Source organism: Diadema antillarum, unplaced genomic scaffold (genome assembly GCF_040938485.1).
Source record: "Diadema antillarum isolate AM-2024a unplaced genomic scaffold, OU_Dant_1.0 scf00000143, whole genome shotgun sequence".
Classification (NCBI taxonomy): Eukaryota; Metazoa; Echinodermata; class Echinoidea; order Diadematoida; family Diadematidae; genus Diadema; species Diadema antillarum.
This window is the reverse complement of record NW_027271032.1, coordinates 3,591,082-3,617,360: the sequence shown is the minus strand read 5'-3', so window position 1 is coordinate 3,617,360 and position 26,279 is coordinate 3,591,082. Positions and strand designations below refer to the sequence as shown.

At 39.0% G+C, this 26,279-nt stretch overlaps 1 protein-coding gene across 1 annotated transcript in view; it reads left to right on the top strand.

The window, feature by feature from the left end:
- The first annotated feature begins 9,624 nt into the window (after window positions 1–9,624).
- LOC139721442 (ATP-binding cassette sub-family C member 4-like) overlaps window positions 9,625–26,279 on the top strand; it is a 51,647-nt gene continuing 34,992 nt past the window's right edge. The window contains exons 1-2 of the mRNA XM_071632757.1: window positions 9,625–9,787; window positions 26,048–26,158. Coding sequence (XP_071488858.1) covers window positions 9,723–9,787; window positions 26,048–26,158 — 176 coding nt within the window. The 5' untranslated portion in view covers window positions 9,625–9,722. The remainder of the gene's footprint in view (window positions 9,788–26,047; window positions 26,159–26,279) is intronic.

Here is a 26,279-nt window from a genome sequence, read left to right as displayed (position 1 = left end):
CGAAATAAATTTAAAAATGCCAGTAAAGCAAAAAGAAATAGATGTCTTTTTTATCATCTTTGAGTCACCATTATTTTGTATATTGACTTTCCTATGATATATGAATGTATGAGTAAAGGCAAACGGACTTAACTTTTGCCCATTTTTTTTTTCGTTTTCAACAAAACTCTAAGCAATAATGAACACTGAATAAAGATTGGAATACAACATGTTTATGTGATAGTATGATCAAGTAATATATTTAAGAACTTTGTCACATGGACCTAATTTAATAAGACTGTATGATTTTTATCTGGGTAAACAGCAAAAACAAGTCTAAGCAACTATTATCGTTCTTTCAAGAGTGCGAGAGAAAATTGCGTCTATCTCCTTCGTATACCCCCTGACATTTTGCCCGATATTCTGAGTTGCTTACCCTCTCTATAATCAGGTGTATTACATTAAAGGTCGTATAAGCGTTGAATGTATTAAATCTAATAGGGTTGACATGAATTACATTAAGGATTGTTATTGCATTTAGCGTTATAATGTATTTCATTTTGGGTGTGTTATTACATTTAGGGTTGAGGTGAATTACATTTAGGGTCGATATTACATTTAGGGTTAAAATGTATTACATTTAGGGTTGTTATTACATTTAGAGTTGAGGTGCATTACATTTAGGGTCGATATTACATTTAGGGTTAAGATGTATTACATTTAGAGTCGATATTACATTTAGGGTCGATATTACATTTAGGGTTGACATGTATTACATTTAGGGTCGATGTTTCATTTAGGGTTGACATGTATTACATTTAGGGCTGTCTCGGTTATTACATTTAGGGTTAAAATGTATTACATTTAGGGTTGACTCGATTATTACTTTCAGCGTTAAAATGTATTACATTTAGGGTTAAGGTGTATTACATTTAGGGTTAAGATGTATTACATTTAGGGTCGATATTACATTTAAGGTTAAGATGTATTACATTTAGGGTCGATATTACATTTAGGGCTAAAAGTATTACATTTAGGGTCGATATTACATTTAGGGTTGACATGCATTACATTTAGGGTCGATATTACATTTAGGGTTAAAAAGTATTACATTTAGGGTCGATATTACATTTAGGGTTGACATGTATTACATTTACGGTCGATATTACATTTAGGGTTGACATGTATTACATTTAGGGTTGTCTCCAGTTATTACATTTAGGGTTAAAATGTATTACAATTGGGGTTGACTCGATTATTACATTTAGCGTTATAATTTATTACATTTAGGGTTGTTATTACATTTAGGGTTAAGGTGTATTACATTTAGGGTTGATATTACATTTAGCGTTGATATTACATTTAGGGGTGATACAGGGTCTGTCCGCAAAAGCCAGACTACGAGTTCTTGTCACTCAAAAAAATCACCTATTTTCTGTACACGTTCCCAATGAAATAATAGTCCCTTCAAATTCCATGAGAAAAGCTTTCATCTTCAAACCAAAATGCAGTTTGTGGAGGAATTCATACTCAATATCTGCAGCTATTCAGTGCTATGCCAAACTGCATTAATGATTTTAATTGTTGGTTTTTTTTCTTCATACGAATTTGTGAAGGGGTCCGGGACGTTTCATTTTATTTACAGGTGTGAGCCCAATCTTGATTTCACAAAAATGATGCAGGTGATGCTCCGAGAAAAACCAAACCCCCCCCCCCCCAAAAAAAAAAAAAGAGGGAGAGAGAGGGAGAGAAAGGGATATCGATAGAGACAACAGAATGATATGTACATGTATAACACGGAAATTTCAGAGTTTCGTAAGCTTTTAAGGCTCTCGACATTTCACAAAATAGAGTACGGAAAGCTACAGAATTATACAGGTTTTCCCATTCATTTTCAAATTTTTTTCTTTTAATTTCACAAATTTTTACTTCAATTTCGTCGCGGGATGTCGGGAATAGGCCAATCTTACTTTCAGATTCGTCTTTCGTCGTTCATTTTCAAATAAAGCCCATTCAATTTAGTCCTTTGGCATACATTTTCGTCATTTAGAGTTCAAATTCGTCAGTCTCACTCGCAGCACTCAAAACAGCAGGATGCAATTTCGTCTTTTGTCTATCATTTTCGTTAAATTTTCATTCATATTCATCTCATATCTCTATCCGGTGTGATTTTCCGGTCATTTATGTATTCTTTTTCTGTAACCGTTCACATTTTACATTCAGGAGTTAACATACACACAAGTGTCCCCCCCCCCCCTCACACACACACACATAACCACAGATACAGACACACACACAAGCAACCAGAGTACAGACTGATACAAACAGAAAGTATACCTTCTCGCAAACGAAAACAGTAGCTGACAAACGATTTCTATAGGCAAACATGATTAAAGACAAAACTTGAAGTGTAGAATTGTAATCTGTTTAATGTCAAAGAATAGATAGCATAATGTTTCCTGCTTTCCGGGGTATTAAAGGGACATTCCAGACGATTTTCATGATTTCACACCGACAACTCCATGTATAGATTTGTGGAATTTATTGCGGTTCTTGAGCAGAGAAACAATACTTTGAAAAACCTTAAACAAATTACACTGAACAAGGATGATGACATAGGAGGTTCACATATTTCAGAAATGCAGCAGTGTAAGTCCATTACTAGCCTATTTACCTCTTGCTTGCGAGTTCACCTGTGTATATCTACAGTAGTATGTATGCCTTCTTCTTTTGTTCTGCTTCCTTGAGCCCCAACTCATGCATTCTTATGGTGACTCTGCCATGTCATCATCCTTGTTCATTGCAATTTGTTCTAAATTTTGAAAATATTCTTCTTCCTCATCCCAATCATCACAAATTCTGAAACTCTGTCCTCAGTATAACTAATTTATAGTTGTTCAAATGTAAAAATCTGAAAATCATCCGGAGGTCTCCTTTAAATTTAAAGTTTGCTTCACTCATTATGATGTGAAAACCTGAACTTTAAGAGTTAAAGTTCAAAAGGTGACACTGACATACACTGTTATGGGTTATGACTTTTGACGGTCGTTTATCCTTCAATCAATTTTGGTTGGCAGTCATATTTTTCATGTGTATTGTCTGGGCAAATGGTTAGGGAATAATGTGTAACGATATACAATTTACAAGAGAAAGTAAAAATATGTCGGCTTAGGTTGGTTCACCATCAAAATAAAGAATCGACAACATCTGACTAATTAAATTGAATGAAAAATTCATGAAATTGTGTGAACAAAAACGAATTTGATCTTCACATCCTGCGATCCGTCAGCGGGAAGGATTGATTTGAATGACAATTGACGATTCTGAATGCTATGTCTTCGAAAATGTTTGACGAAAAACGAGTTACAACGACAAATGACGAAATTGAAGTTAGGATTTGCATTCCACGTGCTTCTCGGGACGAAATTGAATAATAAATCTTTGAAATTGAATGACAAAAGCGCGAAAATGGATGGGAAAACATATATCATAAGCCCTATATCCACTCACATAATAAAAAAGGCCGGCGGAACGGGGGGGGGGGGGGGGGGGTCGTGGGGGCTCTGGCCCCCACACTTTATGTGCACCATACAAAGGAATACATGTCATCACTTTGGCCCCCACTTTTTTTTTACGCTCCGCAGCTTTAGGGATGGCGGGTTGGCGGGGGTGGGGGGGGGGGGGGTCATGTGGTAACTTATACCCCATAAGGCTATATTCCTACACATGTATTACTGTAGTATGCAAAACTAGAAATGTCGATATGGCGATATTGGCGACTGGAAAATATGCCTACGTCATAATGCATGGTTCTCCTGATTGGTCTGTAGTACAATGTGTAATGACGGTTTCACATAACTGGCGAAATATATATTGAAATGACAGGTTTGTTACGAATGTGTTGAATGTTCACTTTCCGTGAACTACATCGTCTGAGAGTACATGCAGATACTTGTATTTGGGGATATGAGGATTCTTACATGACTTTTGACCCTTTTATATTAGTTTATGCATTGAGTAACATTTCAAGGTATGAAGAAAAAAGAAACATTCTTCCATTTGTGTCTAACCTTTGACCCTTGATTTTGACCCTAAGACGAGTACGACCTTAAAATTTCCGAGAGAATCATTGTCAGTTAGAACATGAATATACATGTAGTTTCATGATACCTTGAGCTGAATCATCAATGAATCATCAATTTACAGTGGTGAAACAGAATTTGACTATTATGTTAATTTGTAGCGCTGTGAAAAACAAGTGGATCAGTGTGAAATAATCTTGAGCGTTTTCACCGAGCCGACTATGTGTGAACACCTGTGAACATGCGCGCACTCTGTGGGACACTGTGCTCTTTCCAGCAGGGGCTTCTTTTTTTTATGCCTCCGCCACGAAGTGATGCCGGAGGCATTATGTTTTCGGGTTGTCCGTCCGTCCGTCCGTCCGTCCGTACGTCCGTACGTCCGTACAACGTCCGTCCGCTTTCGTTTACGCGATAACTTGAGTAATATTAACTGGAATTTTACCAAACTTGGTCCAAGTATGAAGTATGATGAGGCAATGATTTGATTAGATTTTGGGTGAAATCGGCTAAAGTTCAAAGGTCAAAGGTCAAGGTCAAATCATGAAATTTATCCGTTTACGCGATAACTCAAGACTGTATGGAGCAAATTTCACCAAACTTTATTGGAGGATGATGTATGATAGGGAAATTACTTGATTAGTTTTCAGTGAAATCGGACAGAGTTCAAAGGTCAAAGATCAAGGTCAAATCCTAAAATTTATCTGTTTACGTGATAACTCAAAACTGGATGAAGCAGCTTTCACCAAACTTGGTCCAAGGATGATGTATGATGGGACAATTAGTTGAGTAGATTTTAGTGACATTGACAAGAGATCAAAGGTCAAAAGGTCAAGGTCAAAATGCTAAAAATGTTGCTATTTCCCCCATATCTATGCAATGCCCGCAGTTATTTTCTTGAAACTTAGTGTAGACATGTACTACTGCATAAAGATTCTCCAGAGAGAGTTTCATGTCATAAGGTCAAAGGTCAAAAGGTCAAAGGTTAGGTGAAAATGTTGCAATATCACTTTTCTCGCAAATGGTGCAATGTATCTTCATGGAACTTGGTACATATGCATGTACTGACTGGCAGGAATTATCTAGGGAATTTAGGGGTCATGGGTCAATAGTCAGGGGGTCAAAGGTCAAGGTCAACTCCTCAAAATGTTACTGTTTCCCTCATAGTGTATGCAATGATTGCATTATTAGTTTTAAAATTTAATATATGTACATGTATTACTTAATGGAGATTCTCTTGGGAATTTCCAGCCAGAAGGTCAAAGGTCAAAGGTTAAGGGTCAAAGGTTAGGTTTAAATTTAAAAAAAAGATATATTTTGTACTGTAATTGCACTCTTTCTTCATACCTTGAAAATTATACTCAATGCATACACTTATAATAAGGTCGGTCAGAAGTCAAGTAAAAATTTTCAATTCCCCAAATATGTGTACCTGCACTCTTTAATAGACAATTATAGCAAACCCAGTTCGTGGAAAGTGAACATTCAAGATATTTCTGACAAACCTGTTCTTTCGATATTTTGCCAGTTAATATGTGAAACTGTCATCACACATTGTGAAGACATTGTACTATACACCTATTGGGAGAATCATGCATTATGGCGGAGGCATCAGTCGCCGTAGCGACATTTCTAGTTGTGTGTGTGTTTTATTGATTTTCAAAACAAATCATACATAGAATTAAAGCAATCGAAGCAAAAAAACAAACAAACAAACAAAACAGAATAAAACAAAAAAAACAAAAAAAAAGCAGCCATACCAAGTATTTCACAAATAGGAGTTGTCACCCATTCTCACAAATCATAATGTAGGATTACGAGAGATGTCCCAAGCAAACCGCCGACAAGCCCGCGAACATGCCAGCCGGACCGCCGCTCACCCCACCAGCACCAATTCGGGCCGCTGGCAGACTCCATTCTTTATTCGAGTGTAGCTTCCTCTCCTGTTTACCCTTTTCTCATGTCCACTGTCGGAAGTTCAGTGTCTTCCTGTTGTTCCAACCTTATGTTTTTTTCTCACTCTCTTTCATTATTTTTTTTACAAGAGCTGCCTTACAATTTTGTGTGTGTGTGTTTCTTTTTGTCCTTCTTGTCTTCTTTCTGTATATCCTCAGGCAATCAGCCTATTTTTTGCTAGCTTATTAATATCATAGAAGCTCGTCTTTATCTCATTTTTTTATTTTTTTCATATATATATGTATATGTATATATATATATATATATATATATATATATATATATATATATATATATATATATATATATATCCAAATGCAGACACCGGAAAAGAAAACTATCCATGCGTCAAACCGATCCACCGCGCCACATGAGCACAGAAACACACCACTTTGTCAGTCTGCCTGAAGATCGCGACAACGTGAAACCGCCGGTTATAGCAGACAAGGCACCAAAACACAGGTACGCCTATTTTATAAGGGAGACAGTACAAGCCCTGCTCTTTACCAGTCCCCTCACTATCCAACAACTTTGGTTCAATATTTGATCTACAAGACACAACGTCTTATTCAGTTCGTCGTACTTTCCTTGATGACATTTATGTAATGGTTTTTTTTTTGTGTGTCAAGTGTATTCAACAGTTTTATCGAAATCGCCATTTTCGTTGATTGTCAAATAAACCAAAGTAAGTTGTTGGAAATGGGAGGGCGGAGCTGCTGAAAAGCATGAGGGCTGGTGATAAACAATCTACAACTGAGTAATACCTGAACAAACACAAAAACAGCCTGAGGCAGATTGCTTACAGACCCTACTGCATGTAGAAAAATCTTTACAAGAATATGACAAAGGTTATGTAATACTACAAAGATATATACTGAGAAAACTGAACCTCTGAAAAACATACACGAATTACCTGTCTCTTTTTCGACAATGTTTCAACTTAATGCAGTGCAGCTCACTCGTATCCCACGAGACAAGCATCAGATATACATTTAGTGAACCCTGGTACTGCACTAGCCTATACTAATAGATCAATCAGACATGCGGTCCTGCATGTCTGGAATGCGCTACCTCAGCATGTTTGTAATTTACAAAAAATAGTTACTTTCAAAAGGTCGATCAAACATATTCTATTATCAGCTTCACGCTGAACTCCTGGGTACTATTAACTATTAATCTTGCTGTGATCATTTCCCCTGAAATCGACATTATTGAATGGGATTTATGAGAATTTAATCAGTATAATTTGCTTATAATGATTTGACACTTTAAACTTTTTTTTTGTTCTCTCTTGTCAATGTCCGACAGGACATAGGCACCACACATGTATTTCTTCTTCCCCCCCCCTCATGTTCCTCTCTTTGTAAATACCCCCCCCCCCCCCCAACTCTTTGCAAGCATAAGATTGTGTGCACGGGGGTTGCAACGATTTCAAGCTTTAAGCTTATGTTGCAATTCCTTTGCGTGTTCGTTACCTCGAGTAATGTAGCTCTCTTAGAGTTGTATACTATTTCTGTAACTGCTTCTTATCAATGTATACTTATCGTATATATTCTGTCTTGGCTATATGAGATGTACTTGCATACATTTTGTATGCACTCCTATTTTGTGAACACGCTTGAAATCTTGAATAAATAAAGCTCACACACACAGATACACACATAGGCCTAATACGGATGATGACTGGAAAATTCTCACTAAAATATTTCAATCTATTTATACCAATATGATTCAGACAAAAAATACGAAAAAGTTCAAACGCGAATAAGAGTGGCTTAATTGGTCTTATGGTCTATAGCAATGGGTATAGCATCGGGTTCCACTCTTTGATACAATACATGTAATTCAGAAAAAAAAACAATACAGATATCGAGCAGCATTCACCCTTACGTTACTTTGCTGCTCATATTGTGACTTTATACAGTAACTATGAGAGTATAATCCCTGTTTAATGAGAATAGAATAGAAATAAGTATTATAGGCTGATGAAGACCTGAGGACAGAACAAAATCATACTCCCCGCTGAACGGGGAGGGGGGGGGGGGGTCAAGGTTGCAGATTCCTTCACCATAAAGCAGGGAGGTGGAGATTCTTCCACCTCCCTGGTGAAAGTGACGGTAACGGGTAATAATGCCGCCTTTGATATTGTTAGCTTCGAATCACACATGCCCTTTAAATACACTTGTGTTTCTTAACCCCGTTTACACTCGCCATTAAATCCCGTACTAAGCTCTTGTCCTGGGCTAAGGAGAAAACTGACCTTTTTACACTCGTATTTCTTAGTCCCGTACTTTCCAAACCACATGAATATTCATGATTACGCTGTGCACTGTACAAGTACACGCACGCACCGGCAGCACTTGATTACTAGTACCTCGTTTCTGATTAGTCAGTGGTTGGTCGGACTTCGTCTCCGTCGCTAGCCACGGGTTATTTTTTCGTTCTTTTTACACTCACTTGCTTGGCACCGCAATTACGGTGCTAACCCTGCTTGTTTGCAGAGCCAGATAGTACAGGATTATCGGTGGGGCTAGCCCACTTTGGCAAAAACAAGTGTAAACAGAAAGTGGGCTAAGGAAAGTCCAGTACCAACGGTGGGGCTAAGGCCCCCCCCCCCCCCCCCCCTTAGCCCCACCGTTGATACGGGACTAAGCAAAAATTTGCAAGTGTAAAAAGCCCTACAATGTCCTAACTAAAGACAATGTTAATTTAGTGCGTGCCTGTGCAAAATTGCTAAAGGTGCCCCCCCCCCCCCCCACGAAGACGGGTGAATGATTGACATTGCCATCACAGTGCATAGATTTATTTAATCGTCATTGCTATTGTACAAACTTGAGCCAAATAAATTGTCATCAGTATTTGTAAGTCTACTATCATTCAAGCAAAATGTTTGTCAAGCCCACTGTTGAGTGTTGGTTGAATGGTAGGTGGGGGGGGGGGGGTGGGACTGAGTGGTACTCTATCCACTAGTATCCAGAGTTTTTCAGCGTATTCATCCAGATCCAGACTTCCGGGTTTCATGAGCTACAAGCAAAAACAAGATCTCTAATTCTTTTTAGTGACCATTTATATACGTACTTCCGGGTTTAAAAAAGTGGGGGCCCAAAGTGATGACATGTTACGTACAGTATCGATCCTTTGGATGGTGCACAAAAAGTGCCCCGTCCCCCCACCCACCCCCCCCCCCCCCCCCCCCCCCCCGCTCCACCCCCCTGTTTCGCCGGTCATTATTGAGTCTTGTAGTATACATGTTTCCGTAAATTACTTTTGTTGTTGACTATACAATGTACACTTGAGCTGAGACTAGCGAGTGGCTTGTTATTACGCAATCTGGCAGTTGTTAGTACTGTACACTTTTTTTTTTTTTTTTTTTTTTTTTAACTGCTCCTTCTCTCGAGAGCAGCATCAAGCAGCGGCGCAGGTAGATAACGTGACGCGTACGTAATAAGAACTCCCATTTCCTTGCCTTGCGAAACCACAGCAGATCAACGTTCGTATTTCCTCTCACCTCCCTGGTTGCATGCAGGTTCGAGGTACGGTACGCGGTAACGGTACGAGACAAGCTAGCAGAGCTTATTCCGCTATGCGCGATTGGGGTTACATGTGTAGACCCTACAGAAAACCGTGAACGCTTGGTGAAGATCAATTGAAGTCGATACAGTTATAGTCTGAAATCGTAGTAGACTTTTGGTGTAAACTAACTGAATAATGGAGGACGGTCCACCTAACCCAGTCGCTGCAGATAGATCGTGTTTAGCACAGATGTTTTTCTGGTGAGTCGGTAATTTCTGCTCTGGTTGATGCGAGATGATGTGTGGCGATACTGATACTGTTGTGGGGTAGTGTCAGTCGCTGATGAACTGAGCTACTTCTGAGTGATGATGATGATGAATCGGCAAATGCCGGTAAACCTCGTCCTTATGGATGCTCCCTGCTGAAAATCAGCAGGTTAATGCTAGACGTTCTAACGTTAAGTATTTTAGGCATTTTTGTATGTAACGCGGTAAGATTGGGACTTTAAAGTCTCAATTACATTCAGTACAGATGACTTTCTTTCTTCCCTATCTAGACTAATGAGAGCTGCTGAACTCGCTGCGAACTGTGACTCCAGGCCTACTAAGTAGTTGTACTGTACCAGGGTTGTGTACTCTGTCATTCTGGGAAACCCGCTCATAACGACATAAGAGGGGCCAGAGGCTCACTCTCGGACAGCTCTCCTCAATTAAATGAGCATGGCTTGGGTGCTCATGAGGCCCTCGGGGCGAGATGCTCCTTTTGTATTAAGCCACGTACCCGGCCCTGCCCTGTTCACTTCTCGTCCCCCGTTCACTTCTCATCCATCTCACATCTGTCTGACATGTGAATTATCGATGTCTGTATTGTCGCAAGTTCGCACAATGATCTTTTGTTACACACACATGATGCACTCTCTCTCCATGCTGAAAAGAGGAAAAATTTCTGTCTTGGCTTTTTGACAAAAATTGAGTTTTCATCAACCGATGTGCAGCGACCCACAAAAACACAGGTGCCAACGGGTTCGCTCAATGCAGGGCTGTAGCACCTACAATAGTAGTACAGCTGTATATTCAATTTTAGGCCTGATCCAACTCAGAATTTTTGGTACTTTTTCTGCAGCTCTTGCCTCTCCACGCATGTATCAGCCCCATGAAAGTGAAGTCTGTTTAATACACTGTATGTCATCATTTTTCATTAAAGTATTCGTTAAGAGAAAATTGAAATCAGAACTATTAAACCTGCCTGGTCTTGTCATATGGTCTATTCTGAGTATTCCAATTTATCCTAATTTTCTTTTCCACAGTAATAGAGTAGGTGGGTACTCAAATTTGTTAGCAAATTGTGTACTGTAAAAGTGGACATTTTTGCGGAAACTACTGTAGCACGAAAGTAAAAGCACGCAAATATTTTTGCTTGCCATATGTTCCTGTGCGTGATGTCTTGATTTCGCAGAATTAAAAACATGCAAAACTCTTCTCACCCGGCCAAGCGCGAAAAATTAGTCACGCAAAAATATCCACTTTTATAGTATTTTATTACAGGTTTACTTTCCTTGGTGCTCCGCAATCCACTAGCCTTTGGGTACCTTTCGTGCAAGCGTCCCGCTGCATCCAGTGCAGACAGCATGCAATCCATTCAAGCTATGGGGTTTTCAGAGCAAGCTTGCATACGCACGGCAGGAAATTTGTGTATTTAAGCTGTACATAGCGTTGTGTTGCATGAGTGTCGCTGTCATCTGTGCTGGATGCCATGTTTTGTGCTGGATGCCACATGGCTTTTTTGATAGAAAAAATCAAGATTTTATGGTGAGCAAACTATAGGATTGTGTTTCAAATTGTAAAACCTAACTTGCCATGCATGTAAATGTGATCTGGAATCGAGGAAGGTGATTTGAAACTTAATTCCAATGGTGTTTCAAATGATGGTCCAGAGGTGTTTTTCAGTCACGTTTCCCCATAATTAAGCACCAAAATGACCCTGTTAACATCAACTGAACTGCAATCATATTTTTTGGTGTCGAGATTATGATTACTGTACATTGACCTTCCAATCACTCCTGCAAAAAGAAGGCTCATGAGTGAGTGATGGAACTTGGAAAGAAGCCAAACCTCCCCTCCTTACTCTGAAATTCAGAATTATAGAATCCGTTAACTAATTTTATGCGGTGTGAAGAAACAATGATTTGAATTGTAATTGCAATTATGTTTAAAGGGGGTGGCTAGTAACTGCAGTGGGAATCAGTGCGAATGCTGGGGGATGATTGTTCCAATCCTTGTGGGATTCATTTAAGAGTACATATCTATTGTTGTGTGAAAATTATTTGCCTCAGAATGGTCTCATAATCAAATAAAGTTTAATATTTCCATGTAAGCTTGCCTGTATAGTGACGGGGCATTAAACTGCATATTGCTTGAATATATGAGACCGTTCTGAAGCAAATAATTTTCACGCAACAAAGATATGGAACAATCATCCCCCAGCATTTCCACTGATTCCCACTGATCAGTTACTAGCCATCCCCTTTAAAACAACTTCAGCGCTATGCAGCCTGTCAGGAAAGTGGTTCGTAGAGTAACTGTTAACTGTTTGACCCGTTTAGAACGAGTCCCAAGTATACTCGGGCAAGTGTCTCGATGGGAAATGCGTGTTTTAGCAAAATCAGTCTGTCTTCAACGTGTTTAAGGCCTGATACATGTAGATTCATGCATTTGTAGGATTCATGGGTGCCTGATTCATTCGCTGCCCGCTGGGGTACATTTCTTCTTCTTCTTCCATTAAATCCCTCTTAGTAGAGTATAGTCTTACTGAATGCTGTGAGGTGCGCGGTCACGAGAACACGTGTAGTGCAGAATACAGTGTGAACACACGCAAATTAAAAGAGGAGGGCAAAATAAAAGTTTTTGTACATCATGTACTTAAATGGCAGAGAGGTGAACGTGCTGCAATGTGGGGAAGATGTTCCTTCTAAAGCATGTAAAAAAAAACAGGAGCTGTCACATGTCATGATGATTGACTGCGATATTGGTATTGATTTCAGTCGCATTTGTCTTTGTGGCAGTTGTCCTTCACGACAGTGTGCATGCTTTTCGTTGATGGCGACACATCCCATCATCAGCTACAGTGTAGGTATTGTTCATCACGTTGTATAGTATTGTTTATGAGACAATACCTCCTCGGGAAGCGAGCTAATAGGAGGTTTGTGTCTTAATATTTTTTAAAAGGCAGGTAGACTCTTCTACATCATCTGCTACCTGTACTTTCTTTTGTTGTTGCTGTTGTTATTAAAATTGCAGTACCTGGTTATATTATATTGTAAACCAGTACCGGCCGCACAGAAATGCTGTTAGTGGGAGGTTTGTTAGCGCCACCTCGGCGTAATATATATATCCAGCTTTAGACGTTGCTGAGTATCCACGTAGAAGTACAGTAGAAGTAGAAGCCACCAAGTCACTAACAGATCAGCCACTAACGGCACGGGCAAAATCACCGCACAGAAAGCGCTGTTAGAGCGCTGTTAGACACGTGCGCTGTTAGGGTGCTGTCAGTGGATTTAAGCCATAGAGTTAGGCAAAATCTGAGATGCGATTTGTGCCTAATAATCTACTTACAACTGTATAGATTGATGCATCTTGTTGATGCAGGGGCAGCACAACGCAGTGGCCAGTGCATTGTTGTCTTCGTGAGTGACGTGATATAAATAGTTCGATATCATCCGTACATTGTCGCCTTCTTTAGAGCATGGCTGCCGCCACATTTTCATTTAAGTGGATGGGGGGAGGGGCCCAATTCTGGGTTTTCATGAGCTTACAAAAACAAAACAAAACAAAACAAAAGGACTTCAACGCAACATCGGCTGCCACTTCCGAGTTTCTTCCACTGACAAGCAATGATAATAATGATAATAATAATAATAATAAAAATGATAATGATAATAAAAATGATAATGATGATAATGATGATTGTCACGACCAATGGAAGAGAGCTATGACGTAGCCATTTGAATCATTACAAAATTACATTTATTATATTTATAACTAAATTGTGTATTACAATTGGATTGTTGCCATTACAAATGAGTTATTGCAACATTGACATCAGTCTCCGGAAATTAAACTGTTTCGTAAGTCAGTCCAAAAAATATAAGTACACTTTCCTGTGTTAATTGACGACTGAAGTCCAGTCCATTCAGCAATTATAGATGGTCGTGTTGTGACGTCATTGAGGTGGCATAACCGCGATGACTCGTGCGATGACGGCTCGTGCGATGGTGGCTCGTGCAATGACAGCGGCCCAAAGGAAACATCCGATGTTCATGAGGCAGCGCGCATACTGCATCCCCAGTATGGGTAGATACTGTGGTGCTCGTCTTATCAATCCTGCATTGACGGCACCATGGCATTGAAACAACCCCTCTTTCTCTGCGATGTGGAGTGTGAACTCAAATGTGTAGTACGAACTTGATGTGAGACACGAGCTCGGAGTAGGTGCAGCACAGGGACTCGGGGTAGGAGTATGAACTCGGGATAAGACCCTTCAGAAATTGGAACAAATTTCCACTAACTGAAAACCATATCCAAATTTCATACAGCTCCGCAGTTACAATCCATACTTTATAAATCTCATCGCTTATACATTTTCAATAATTACTCTATAACTAATTCAGATTACCTCTGAATAAATAATCATTTACTCCGGTTCAAATTCTAATTTCTGTTATCCGTTCCACATCGACATACATCTATATCAGAAATATCAAATATTTATATGAAATAACATTTACTGATAGACTTCATTCACATTCTATCACAGACACCATTATTTGAAAGTAACTTCGGTTATTCTGCAGTTTCTGAACACACGTATCTAACTATTTCAACTTTCTCAGATTTTCTGACATTTAGATAATATTCTCCAAGTACAAAATAATACTGTGGCTTTCTTAAAGGCTACTTATAAAACTGATAGAAAAACTGTTCACCTCACCACCATTGTAGGCACACAACTCCTCCCAAAATTAACAGAACTCAAATTCGGGGGCCATAGCCTGTTGGCTCCTCAGAACACAACTTGACTCTCTGCTGCCAAATTGAAGAGTGACTCTCTCTTACACTGTAGCAATACAACCTGTATAGTCCATGGGCCAAGACCCGAAAAATGGGTTGTTGGTACCATCTGAGGTGGCACAACCTTTTTGGTGTCATTTTGTTTGTCGGGCATAGATATGCTTATCAAGCTATGATAGCATTTCCAAATGAGTAGCTTAGTCATAATAAATGAATTTTTAACCAATTTGGTCTCGTATTTATATCCCTATACTTCTGAATCGAAACTAAACCGCTATACAAAGAAGAGCACTGCCTTCTGTATGTCCACAGGTGTTCTGTTGTAAACGCGGTGCGCTTAGTCTTTATTCAAGGCAGCGAAAGGAATATCCAAAGGGTTATGATGTCCACAGCTGTCACGCGGTGCGCTTAGTTCTTTATCTAGACCAATGTACCGTTATCATATCTAAAGTTCCTCATAAAAGGGATTATCTACTGTAAAAGTGGATATTTTCGCGTGACTAATTTTTCGCGCTTGGCCGGGTCGGAAGAGTTTCGCGTGTTTTTAATTCCGCGGAATCAAGACATCACGCACAGGCACATATGGCAAGCAAAAATATTCGCGTGCTTTTATTTTCGCGCTAGTTTCTGGTTGCGCGAAATGCGCCAAAATTTGAACACCGCGAAAATTTCCACTTTTACAGTATACTATTTTTATACTACCCTATCAACAAATACATCAGTTTTAAACAAAAATCACTCTGTTCATTTACAATATCATTCATTATAATGTATCGTAGTGTACCGGTACATTGTTTTTGCATTATCTTATATTGTTGGAGGGAAATAAAGCGACATTGGCGTGGTATTAGCGTTTTCACCGTAGCGTTTTCACCGTAAAATGATAAATGATTGAAAAATACGGTAAAATTCACTAGGAATTGCTTTTGTTGTTGTTGTTGTTTTTAGATAAAAGGATATACACTGTATCATACGCTTTGGATATTCCCTTCGCCGTCTAGAATAAGGACTAAGCGCTGTGGACATCATAACCTTTGGATATTCCCTTCGCTGCCTTGAATAAAGACTAAGCGCACCGCGTTTACAACAGAACACCTGTGAACATACCATAGAGCTGCATTTTACAGCTCTATGGAACATACAGAAGACAGTGCTCTTCTTTGTAAGGCGGTTAGTTTCGATTCAGAAGTATAGGGAAATAGCAACGAGACCAGATTGGTTAAAAATTCATTTACTATGACTAAGCTACTCATTTGGAAATGCTATCATAGCTTGATAAGCATATCTATGCCCGACAAACAAAATGACACCAAAAAGGTTTTGCCACCTCAGATGGTACCAGTATCTGGCCTGGCCCATGGACTAGTAGCTTCGGGCGAGTCTTGGCATTCCAAGTATCCCTGACATTCACTCTTGCCTGGAGGCGATTACACATAACAATGCCTGTCTCCCTCTCTGGGTGGATTCAATACATTTCCACTAAGCTACTTATTTTCTTCTTTACAAACACAACTGTACCTAAAAACATGTCATCTTTGCAATAACTTCCCATCAAGGATAATATAAACAAATGAGAAAAAAAAATGTTTCTTTTGCAGATTTTAAATGCTACAATATTTTTGATACTTGTTTGCCAAATTTCAGAAATAATGATAATAATGATAATAATAATAATAATAATGATAATGCTACTACTATGACTACTACTACTACTACTACTACTAATAATAATAATAATAATAATGTCAACAACAACAATGATAATAAATAGGTCTTCAGCACGCCTTTGTCATTCCACTTCCGGGTTTCTTCAGCTGACAAGCAAAAAAACAAAACAAAAGAAAAAAAAGAAAAGAAAAGAAAAAAAGGTCTTCAGGGCAAAAACAAAGGCCTTTACCGCGCTCAAAAGTTTCATTTCTTTCTTTTTTTCAAGCGCCACTTCCGGGGTCGGGGCCCAGAGTGGTGACACCCATTGTCGGCCCTACTCCTATGTAGTCCTATATGGGTGCAAAAAAAAAAGGGGCCCTCCCTTGAATTTGACTAACAGCACTCTTGTGTGCGGCCAAATCGTCGCTATCAGTGCTGTTAGTGCGCTGTTTGTGCTAACGACGTTTCTGTGCGGCCGCTCCAGTTCCGTCAACCCAATGAGGATGGACTGATTTTGCTACAACACGCATTTCCCACATATCTTGCCCGAGTATACTCAGGACTCGTCCTCAATGGGTTACTGTAAAATGGATATTTTCGCGCGACTAATTTTTCGCGCTTGGCCGGGTCAGAAGAGTTTCGCGTGTTTTTAATTCGGCGGAATCAAGACGTCACGCACAGGAACGCATGGCAAGCAAAAATATTCGCGTGCTTTTATTTTCGCGCTAGTTTCTGGTTGCGCGAAATGCGCGAAAATTTCAGCACCGCGAAAATTTCCGCTTCTACAGGGGGAATGTCATTTGCATTACCATGGAATCAACCAAGGTATTCACGTACATTGTACACAGTCACTGTACAAGTACGTATATTGTACATTATTTATTGGAAGTTTATAGGCCTACTTTCTGTGTTGTACCAACCCTTCTTGCATCGTGACATTTTCGTGTATCAAATGTAATGTTTTATTATCGCATCATCATAACACAAGTCACATGTACTAATTAACTTCTCCAAACATGCCATCCTATCAGAGCACTGTTTTATATAAAGTCTCATGAATTGTGCAAACTCACCATTCCAGGCTGTGATCTTCAATTTTTTTTTCCCTTTCTTTTTTTAATCAAATGTCACCATCTCTACAAATTTTGTTGTTTGGCTGTTGTGATCTTTACAAATGTGCATTTGTACAGAGGGTGTTAATTGATTCCATCTTTACAAATCTGTATTAATATTCTCTTGCTTTCATTCATTGTGTAATTCCTGTATCTTGACAGATCTGATACCAGAATGAATAAATCTTGAATTAAATTGAATCTGCATGGTACTACACAAGGTTTTTCCCCCATTTGCCTGAACGTATGTCCGGGCCAAAGTACTGCTGAGTAATTTTTCTAAAGAATATTACAGACAGGTTGTAGGAACAGGTTGAAGTCATTCAATCTGCAGAAAATCAGAAACAAATTTAGACACCATTGCCATTTTGAGATAGAATCGATCAGTAACTGTAAATACATGAATGCATTGCCAAATTTTGAAGGATCAGGAGAATGCATTCTTAATCAAGCAATTCAAAGAATTTTGGAATTCTTCACTTGGAATAAAAATCAAGATGAATAGGAAAGGGCTTGTGTGAATTGGTTTTAAAAGAAAATTAAAAGAGTAGAGAGGAGTAAAGAATTTGAAAACCTTAAAAATTAGTCACCAAACTTCAGAAATCTTGTTTTCACGACTTCTTGGGCTCTGTACAGCCAAGCGCCATTCATTTTATTTGTCTGGTTAGTGGCGTTTTTATATGCTTTGAGCATTTAGGCTAGGCATACAGTAGCTCTGTCCTTCAAACAGATCTAAAGAATTTGAAAACTGTAAAGACAGAAATCAGCTGCTATTACCCCCAAACAGTATACAAATAATGCACAGGATAGAGTGTGTTAGTGGAGATGTAGCACACTCGAGGGTATTTACAATTGTGAAACATGCACTACATTGTATTTACCCGAGAGTGAGCTGCATCTCCACTTACGCCACGAAATAATCCTGTGCATCATTTATTTTATAAAATGGGTCGAAAACTAACAGCATTTTTCACGTACCTTTGTGGGTCAATACCAGTCAGCTACATGTAGCACTCGCTCAAGAGTCAAGATGTCCGAAGATGTTCATCCCAAACATTTACGCACGTCGCACTCGGAAATCCCGCACATTTAAGTACTGTACGTATAAGAGTACGCCACACATGTTATGCACACAAGAAAGGCCGGCCGGCAGCCCAAACTAGAAGTTGTTTACAGGATTGACAGCGCGTATAGTAGCGCGCGACGCACTTGTTACAACTTATTGAGTGCGCACTGCTAGTGGAAACATTGTGACGTCAGGCCGTGCATGTTTGTGAGAAATTAATGCACGCACACGTGACTCATTTCAGCGTTTCCAATTGGCTACATTCTTGAACCCATTTTATAATACAGAATAACAAGACTCAATAGGCATGCGATCTGTGTCAAAGCTGGTTTGCAGAAGTAGCAATTCTCAGTCTGATACCCCTTTCATAAACTCATCCTCCAATTATCAGCCTAAGAATTATGCGGACATTTCAATAAAAAATGTGTTCACAAACTCTGAAAATTATCCGCATTATTTTTTCGAGCACCCGTCCTGAAAATGGCGGATAATCGTCATGGTGACTGCACACATCCCTCCTGCGGGAAAGACAGGTGACGTTTTGACCGCACCCCGGCAATTATCCGCATTATTTGGGTTAGCGTTCACAAACTCCAAATCTGGTCCCGATGCTGCTATTATGCGGATAATAGAAGGGTCGAAAAAAAACGGATAAGGCCAAGTAAAAAAAGAAACCAGTTTCTCGTCCTCGCGCGCATCGATTTTGGCTGCCGCATCGATTTTTTTACTATTTACTATTTTCAAAATGGCGCTGAAAATACCAAGAAATTCATAATTCTCGTCCCAGCCCGCTCCCCGCCCGCATCGATTTTCAGTTGCCGCATCGACTTTTTTGATATTTACTATTTTTTCGGCCGCCGAAAAAAAAAAATCAACAATTCACCTACCAATCGTGATGTCTTATTTCTAATTACGCCTTGCGTCCTCTACTTAGCTGTAGTACAGCTGTAGCTTCTGTAGTGCGTATGTAATAACGCATGCATTTCACACTGCGAGCTCGGCAAGAAGGAATGACCCACAAAACAGTTGAACTGTAGTTGGATGGGCGGGCCTGGGCTGTGATGTACAGCGCACTCGGTACGTCGTGATGTAGACAGGACGTTGAGCACCTTCTGTACATTTCTCTCGTGCTGTTGCCCGCTTCATGTGCTGCTAGATTGATTGCGCAATGTAACCACAAACCCCATTATAACGAGCTCCGTGGGACCGGCGATATTACCTCGTTATAACCGGTACCTCGTTATAACCATAACAAAGAAAAACATAAGCATGACGTCATATACCCATCAATGAAACTTAAAGATATCCTTTGCGTTGTTATTACACAATTATTGAGCGTTATTATTGAGAGAATAAAGGGAGATTATTTGTGAATTAGACGAAGAAATAGAGGCTGAAATGATAAGTTAGTTCTTTATTGTAATTCTTGTTTGTTAAGCTTTTTCTAAACACCAGCGCAAATATGGGGGCAAATATATACTGTAGAGTAACATACAGGCCTTGTTTACCGTAACTTGCTAGGTATTTTTACGCTGTTGGTGCCCAGCGGGAATGCCATGATTTCATGAATCATTTCGGCTGTAATCTTGTACACATGTACAATGTATATCGTTGCGCCCAAATGGATTAAAAATGCGTTCTTTAATTTCTTCCGAAAATCTCTTTGCGTTTTGTACGACCGTTCTTGAAAATATGTGACAGGATTGAATGTGGGAGGTTGTCATCCTGTTTACGCAAATCTGTACCAGATCTATTCAAACTAATAAATGCGTTTGTTTCTTTTTATGCCTCCGCCACGAAGTGGTGCCGGAGGCATTATGTTTTCGGGTTGTCCGTCCGTCCGTCCGTCCGTCCGTCCGTCCTTCCGTCCGTCCGTCCGTCCGTCCGTCCTTCCGTCCGTCCGTCCTTCCGTCCGTCCGTAATAAATTTTGTGGACAAGGTAACTATCAAAACCTTTTAAGGTATCCTAATGAAACTTGGCATGTATGTGTATTAGGGGGTGAAGTTGGGCCTATCAACTTTTGGGTGCACATGGTCAAGGTCAAAGGTCAAAAGGTCAAGGTCAAATACGTAAAATGTCACTATTTCCTCCATATCTATGCAATGCCTGAAGATGTTTTCTTGAAACTTAGTGTATACATGTATTACCCAATTAAGATTCTCTGGTGAAAGTTTTGGGTCATGAAGTCAAAGGTCAAAGGTCAAAAGGTCAAGTTATAATATTAAAACTTTGCTTTTTTCTCCATACCTTGGAAATTGTTCAAGGTATCTTCATGGAACATAGTATATATACATGTACTGACTGGCAGTTATTATCTAGAGAATCTAGGGTTCATAGGGTCAAAGGTCAGAGGTCAAAGGTCAAGTGCTACACTTCAAATTTTTACTATTTCCATCATACATGTATTTATGTAATGCCAGCATTTTTTTTTTTCACTTGGTGTATGCATGTATAATCTAGATTATCTGGACATTTTCTTTTTCTCTTTTTTTTTTTTGGGGGGGGGGGGGGGGGCGGGGGTTTGCCTCAAAGGTCAAAAGGTCAAAGATCAAGGGAAAGTGCTGAACTAACTTTTTTTCTCCATATCTCAGAAGTGGCTCAAGTTATCTTAAAACTTACTACATATTTATGCATGTTCTGCCTGACAGTGACTATCCTATGAATTTTAGGGTCAAAGGCCAAAAGAAAATGGTAACAGTGTACTTTTCAATACAGAAATTACACTTTTTCTCCATACCTTGAAAATTACAGTATTCATACACTTATGAATGGGTCAAATACATGCTCCCCTATTCATCTACATGTAATTAAACCAAGGTAAAGGAAGGTGAACATTCAACACATTTGTGACAAACATGTAATTTCAATATTTTGCCAATATTGTGAAAATGTAATTATACATTGTCCACATGTACTATTATAGACCTATTAGGAGAATCATGCATTATGGCGGAGGCATAGCAGTCGCCTTAGCGACATTTCTAGTTCTGATTTAAGTTAACATGCGTCATTCAACTTTTTTTACGCTACTGTCACCTGGCGAGATCGCGATGATTTCAGAGTAACATACGTGAGTTGTTTACCGCTAACTTGCGAGGTATTTTACGCTGTTGGTGCCCAGCCGGAATTCGATAATTTCATGAATCATTTGGCTGTAATTTTATGCAATGTATGATCGTTGCGCTCGAAGGGATTAAAAATGCGTTCTTTATTTTCTTCCGAAAATCTCTTCGCGTTCTGTACATCCGTTCGTGAACTGTTGAATGCGTTTGTTTCTATTTCCGAGCACCGATTAAGTAGGTTAACATGCGTTATTCAACAATTTTTATGCTACTGTCACCCGGCAAGATCGCGATGATTTCATTCATTATTTCGGCTTTAATCATACACATTCATATTTAAATTATCATTCGTTAAATGATAATGAACACATCCAGATCTATTCAAATTAATACATGCGTTTGTTTCTTTTTCCGAGCACCGATTAAGTAGGTTAACATGCGTTATTCAACTATTTTTACTCTAGTGTCACCTGGCAGGATCGCGATGATTTCACTAATTATTTCTGCTTTGATCATACCCACTCATATTTAAATTATCATTTGTTAAATGATAATGAACAAATCCAGATCTGTTCAAACTAATAAATTTTTTTGCTTCTTTTTCTGAACACCGATTAAGTATAGGTTATAGCATGCGTTACTCAGCTATTTTAACGCTACTGTCACCCGGCAGGATCGGGGCGATGATTTTATGATTTCGGCTTTAATCATCCAAACTCATATTTGCTCAAAACCAGCAGAAGAACTGGAAGTTGGAACCAAAATTGGAAAGGATATAATGATGAGTTGCACACGCATTCCAATTGTCCATTTTTGGTCATATTTTATTGTCGCTACATGAAAAGTTTTTGAATGCGTTATCTATTTTTTTCTCGTTGCGCTGTGGTCTGACCTCATATCACGCACGCGTTTCTCGCGAAAAAGAAAACCGAATAATTATGTTTAATAATTAGTCGGAACATCGGAAGGTGTTCCTGTGTCTTATCGCGTGATTAAGAAGAAAACATGGAAGGAACGGTTCTCTGCAAACGGGAAAAGACGTGGATAGCGAGATTTCGGTTTCCAATGTTTCATTTGTCGCGTGTTTGAAAGCGGCAATTTGGTCAAGAAATGGAACCTCGTTATATCCGATCAAATTGCTTATGTTTTTCTTTATAATGATTTACCGAAATTGTCCTCGTTATAACCGGAATCTCGTTAAAACCGAACACGTTATAACGGATTCGTTCTGCCATTACACGCAAAGGAAAACGGGACCGACGCGATCACCTCGTTATACGCGGTTCCTCGTTATAACCGAACTCGTTATAACGGGGTTTCCCTGTAGTAGAGGAGACCAGCCAGCCAGCATAGCATGCGTTCTGGAGCTGGAAAAAAAAATCGTGGAGTGATGGAGAGAACCGATCTCAATCGCACGTGTGCACAGCGAACGGCTTTAAATAGTGAATATAGTATTCAACTGGTTCGTATTCTGTCTTTCAGTAAAAAGGAAATCAGGTGGTTGTTTCACAGGGTTGACAATGGGCAGTACTGTCTGCGGCATTTTAAATCCTTGAGCGAATAAGTTTTCATATGAGAAAAGATCTAACTCAGTAAGTTTGTGTTGTGTTGAAAGGCAAAAATAATGCTATGCATTTCCAGAGATAATGGTTGGATTCATACGGTGTAGGTTCAACAAGTGATGCATAAATGTGTATATTTTATGTTTAAAAAAACATGTGTTTTTTTTTTCCATATCCTTGATATGACTGAATGAATACAGTCACAGTGTAGTTAAATTGGTATACTTGTCATGCATAAACAGCAATATACGCAGATTTGGTATTAAATTGTGCATCACTCAAATGATAAGTGGTTTATATCACACATATAAACACATATTACTTTCATTTTGACAATCCTCGAAAAAATAGTAAGATATCAAATAGTAAGGACCTCCCTCATCGCCTTGCTCAAAAAACCCGGACGAGAAACTACTTTCTTTTCTTACTTGGCCTAATTCATCCCCCGCTCCGATTTTACGACCAAATAATGCGGTATTATCCGCATTATTGAGTTTATGAAAGGGGTATAACATATTATCTGTGTGTCATCTTCCTTTGTCTGTCAAGAAACAAAATACAAGATCAGAGAAAGTGTGGAACAAAGAATGCTGGAAATATGCAGGTAGTGACTGCCAGTCTTTTTTAACTAGCTGTGATCAATAGAAAGTGAAACTCATAAATCATGTTTACGATCAGCATTAGCGACAATGCTGAGCACTAACAAAAAACAGGTCTGTATCTGAAAACACAAGATCTTATTGACTCTTAAGTTCTTCTTCTTTTTCATTTTTTACCTGCATGGCTCCAGAGACCAAGTACCTCATTAAGGAGGAAAAAATGTAAAAGAAAAGTGAAAGCAGGCAGTGAAGATGTAGTTTGTACTGTACATGAAATTCTGAAAAAGTGTGAAACATGCCTTTTTTTTATAGAATGCATGTGACAAGGAGCAGACACCAGGTATGTATCTGTTCACTGTTTTGTAGTGGGTAATTTATCTCCCACTTGAAAGGAAAGCTAACTACTTGTATTGTCCATGAAATCTTGGCAACTTCAAAGGAAAATTGCATCATATAGTGTACTGTTGTAGGGAATTTGAAGTTGTGGTCAGTGTGGTGCATGTTGTTCCACACATGTACATAAACAATTTAAAGCTGTACATGACTAGTGGCAGTTTTACATGGCATTACATTTACAATATGTGCATTTCTTTGCAGGCTATAAAGCCTTATCGTGATTTAACTCCCCCACCTCTAGGCCTTTTGGACTTTTGGCTCTGTTTATTGATGCTCATAAAATCAGCAGAACTCATCTGTAAGCATACCAAGTTTTACCATATAGTTTGTCCTTACATGATACTATTTGTGGACTGAAATTCAGACAGTGTTGTCAAACTGCAGCTCTTTGAATACTGCATTGTTATTCAGTGCATAAATTTGCAACACAAACGTGAGAGAATTCATGCATTTTTAGGTCATTTTTGTTATTGCTGGTGAGGGATTCCTTCCATTTGGGTTCTGATCAAATGGCAATCTACATTGTATTCTGTCTTAAGTGTTTGACTACTGTAAAACGAGGAATATGTTCGCGTGCATTTTAATTTAGCGAATTTGGCGAGCTGCAACGTTCACGAAATTAAAATGCGAGCAAGAGTTCTTGCCTACACAATACATGTATGCATTGGATGCCAGTGGCAAGTCGGGAAAATTTCATGCTGCGAGAAAGACCATCGGCTCATATTCGAGAAATTTTCATATCGTGAATATATATCATGTTTCATGGCATGTCTTGCACACAAAAGCTAAATGGACCACATTACGTAGGTGATGAGATCACAGCTCTCTACACCTGTATGCAAGTAATGAATCTTGTTGTTGAGACACCTCAAGAAATATAAAGTATACAGGTAAGTTCATAAATGCTAGCTGTGCTGTTTCGAAATAAAAGGAACTTTTCTTTTAATGGCATACAGGGCTGTAAACAGAAATTTGATTTATGTTATAAAAGGCAGAATTGGAGGGGTTTGTTCTGTCTGTTTTGTTTTTGTTTTGTTTTTTCTTGCAACATGAAAAGATTGTCAAGTGACATTTTATCACAATACATGTCAAACCACTTGGTAGATCAAACATAAGAACTGGGTCTACAATCTTTTATGAGTATCTCAGAGTTGAGATATCATGGCCAGTAAATATTTGCTGAGTGGGAATTTATTGACATGGCAGTGATAATAGGTGTGTTCTTTTCTATAACAATAGCTCTCTGATCATACGAAGGTACTGAAGAGATATGGCAATATTTTAAAGGAATGGAGCCCGCAGAATATTTCGTGAAATGTTACCTTAGTTGCCAAATTCAATTGATATATTTTCATGTGATCTTGTTGTAAAGTACAAGATTATTTTTCTGTATTTTATGGAGACATGTCAATGAAAGCATTTATCGGCATTGGTCTGTTTAAAGTTTGTCTGTTTGCATAATAACTCAAAAAGTTGTGAACAAATTTGGATTAAACTTGTGGGAAGCATTGATAATAGCACAAGGGACAGAGGATTAAAATTTTGTTGTGATCCCTGCTTTTCTACTTTGATAGATGTACACTTGTATGTCACCTACATTTTTGTGTAAGAGTGCAACTTATACATGTATGTATTTGTTGGCAAGGGGTATTTTGCTTAACTCACACTCTGCAAATTATATACTATATACTTCTTTATTAGTCAGGTTGGTGGTTTTGTTTTGTTTTGTTTTGTTTTGAGGGGGGATGAAGGAGGGGCTCTCTTCACATTAATTTGCATTTTGAGAGTGAAGCATTGTGTGTCTGTCGTCTCTGTCTCTTTGTCTGTCTGGCTGTCTGTGTGTGACAGGGAAAAGAATACAGAAATCCAGTCCTTGTTCATTTCTTTGCATGAGGAATCTTCTCGGCCATAAAACGTCAACACAGATTTGCAAGTAAATTTCCTCATAGATGACTAAAATCTCATCCTCATGTTATTTTTTCATTTAATTTGCTAATTGTCGACTGCAGCTGGCTCTTGCCTCTCTTCAAATATGGCTACAAAAATACCTTGGAGATGCCACAGCTTCACAGGGTGTGTCCCTCGGACTCCGCAGAGGCCCTTGCCGACAGCCTTGAGAGGTGAGCTTCCTCCCACTGGGACCTTAGCCCATATTCAAAAAATCTCTTCTTATCACTGTAAAAGTGGACGTTTTCGCAGTGTGGGCATCCCTGCTGATTTATACATGTACATTGTATAATA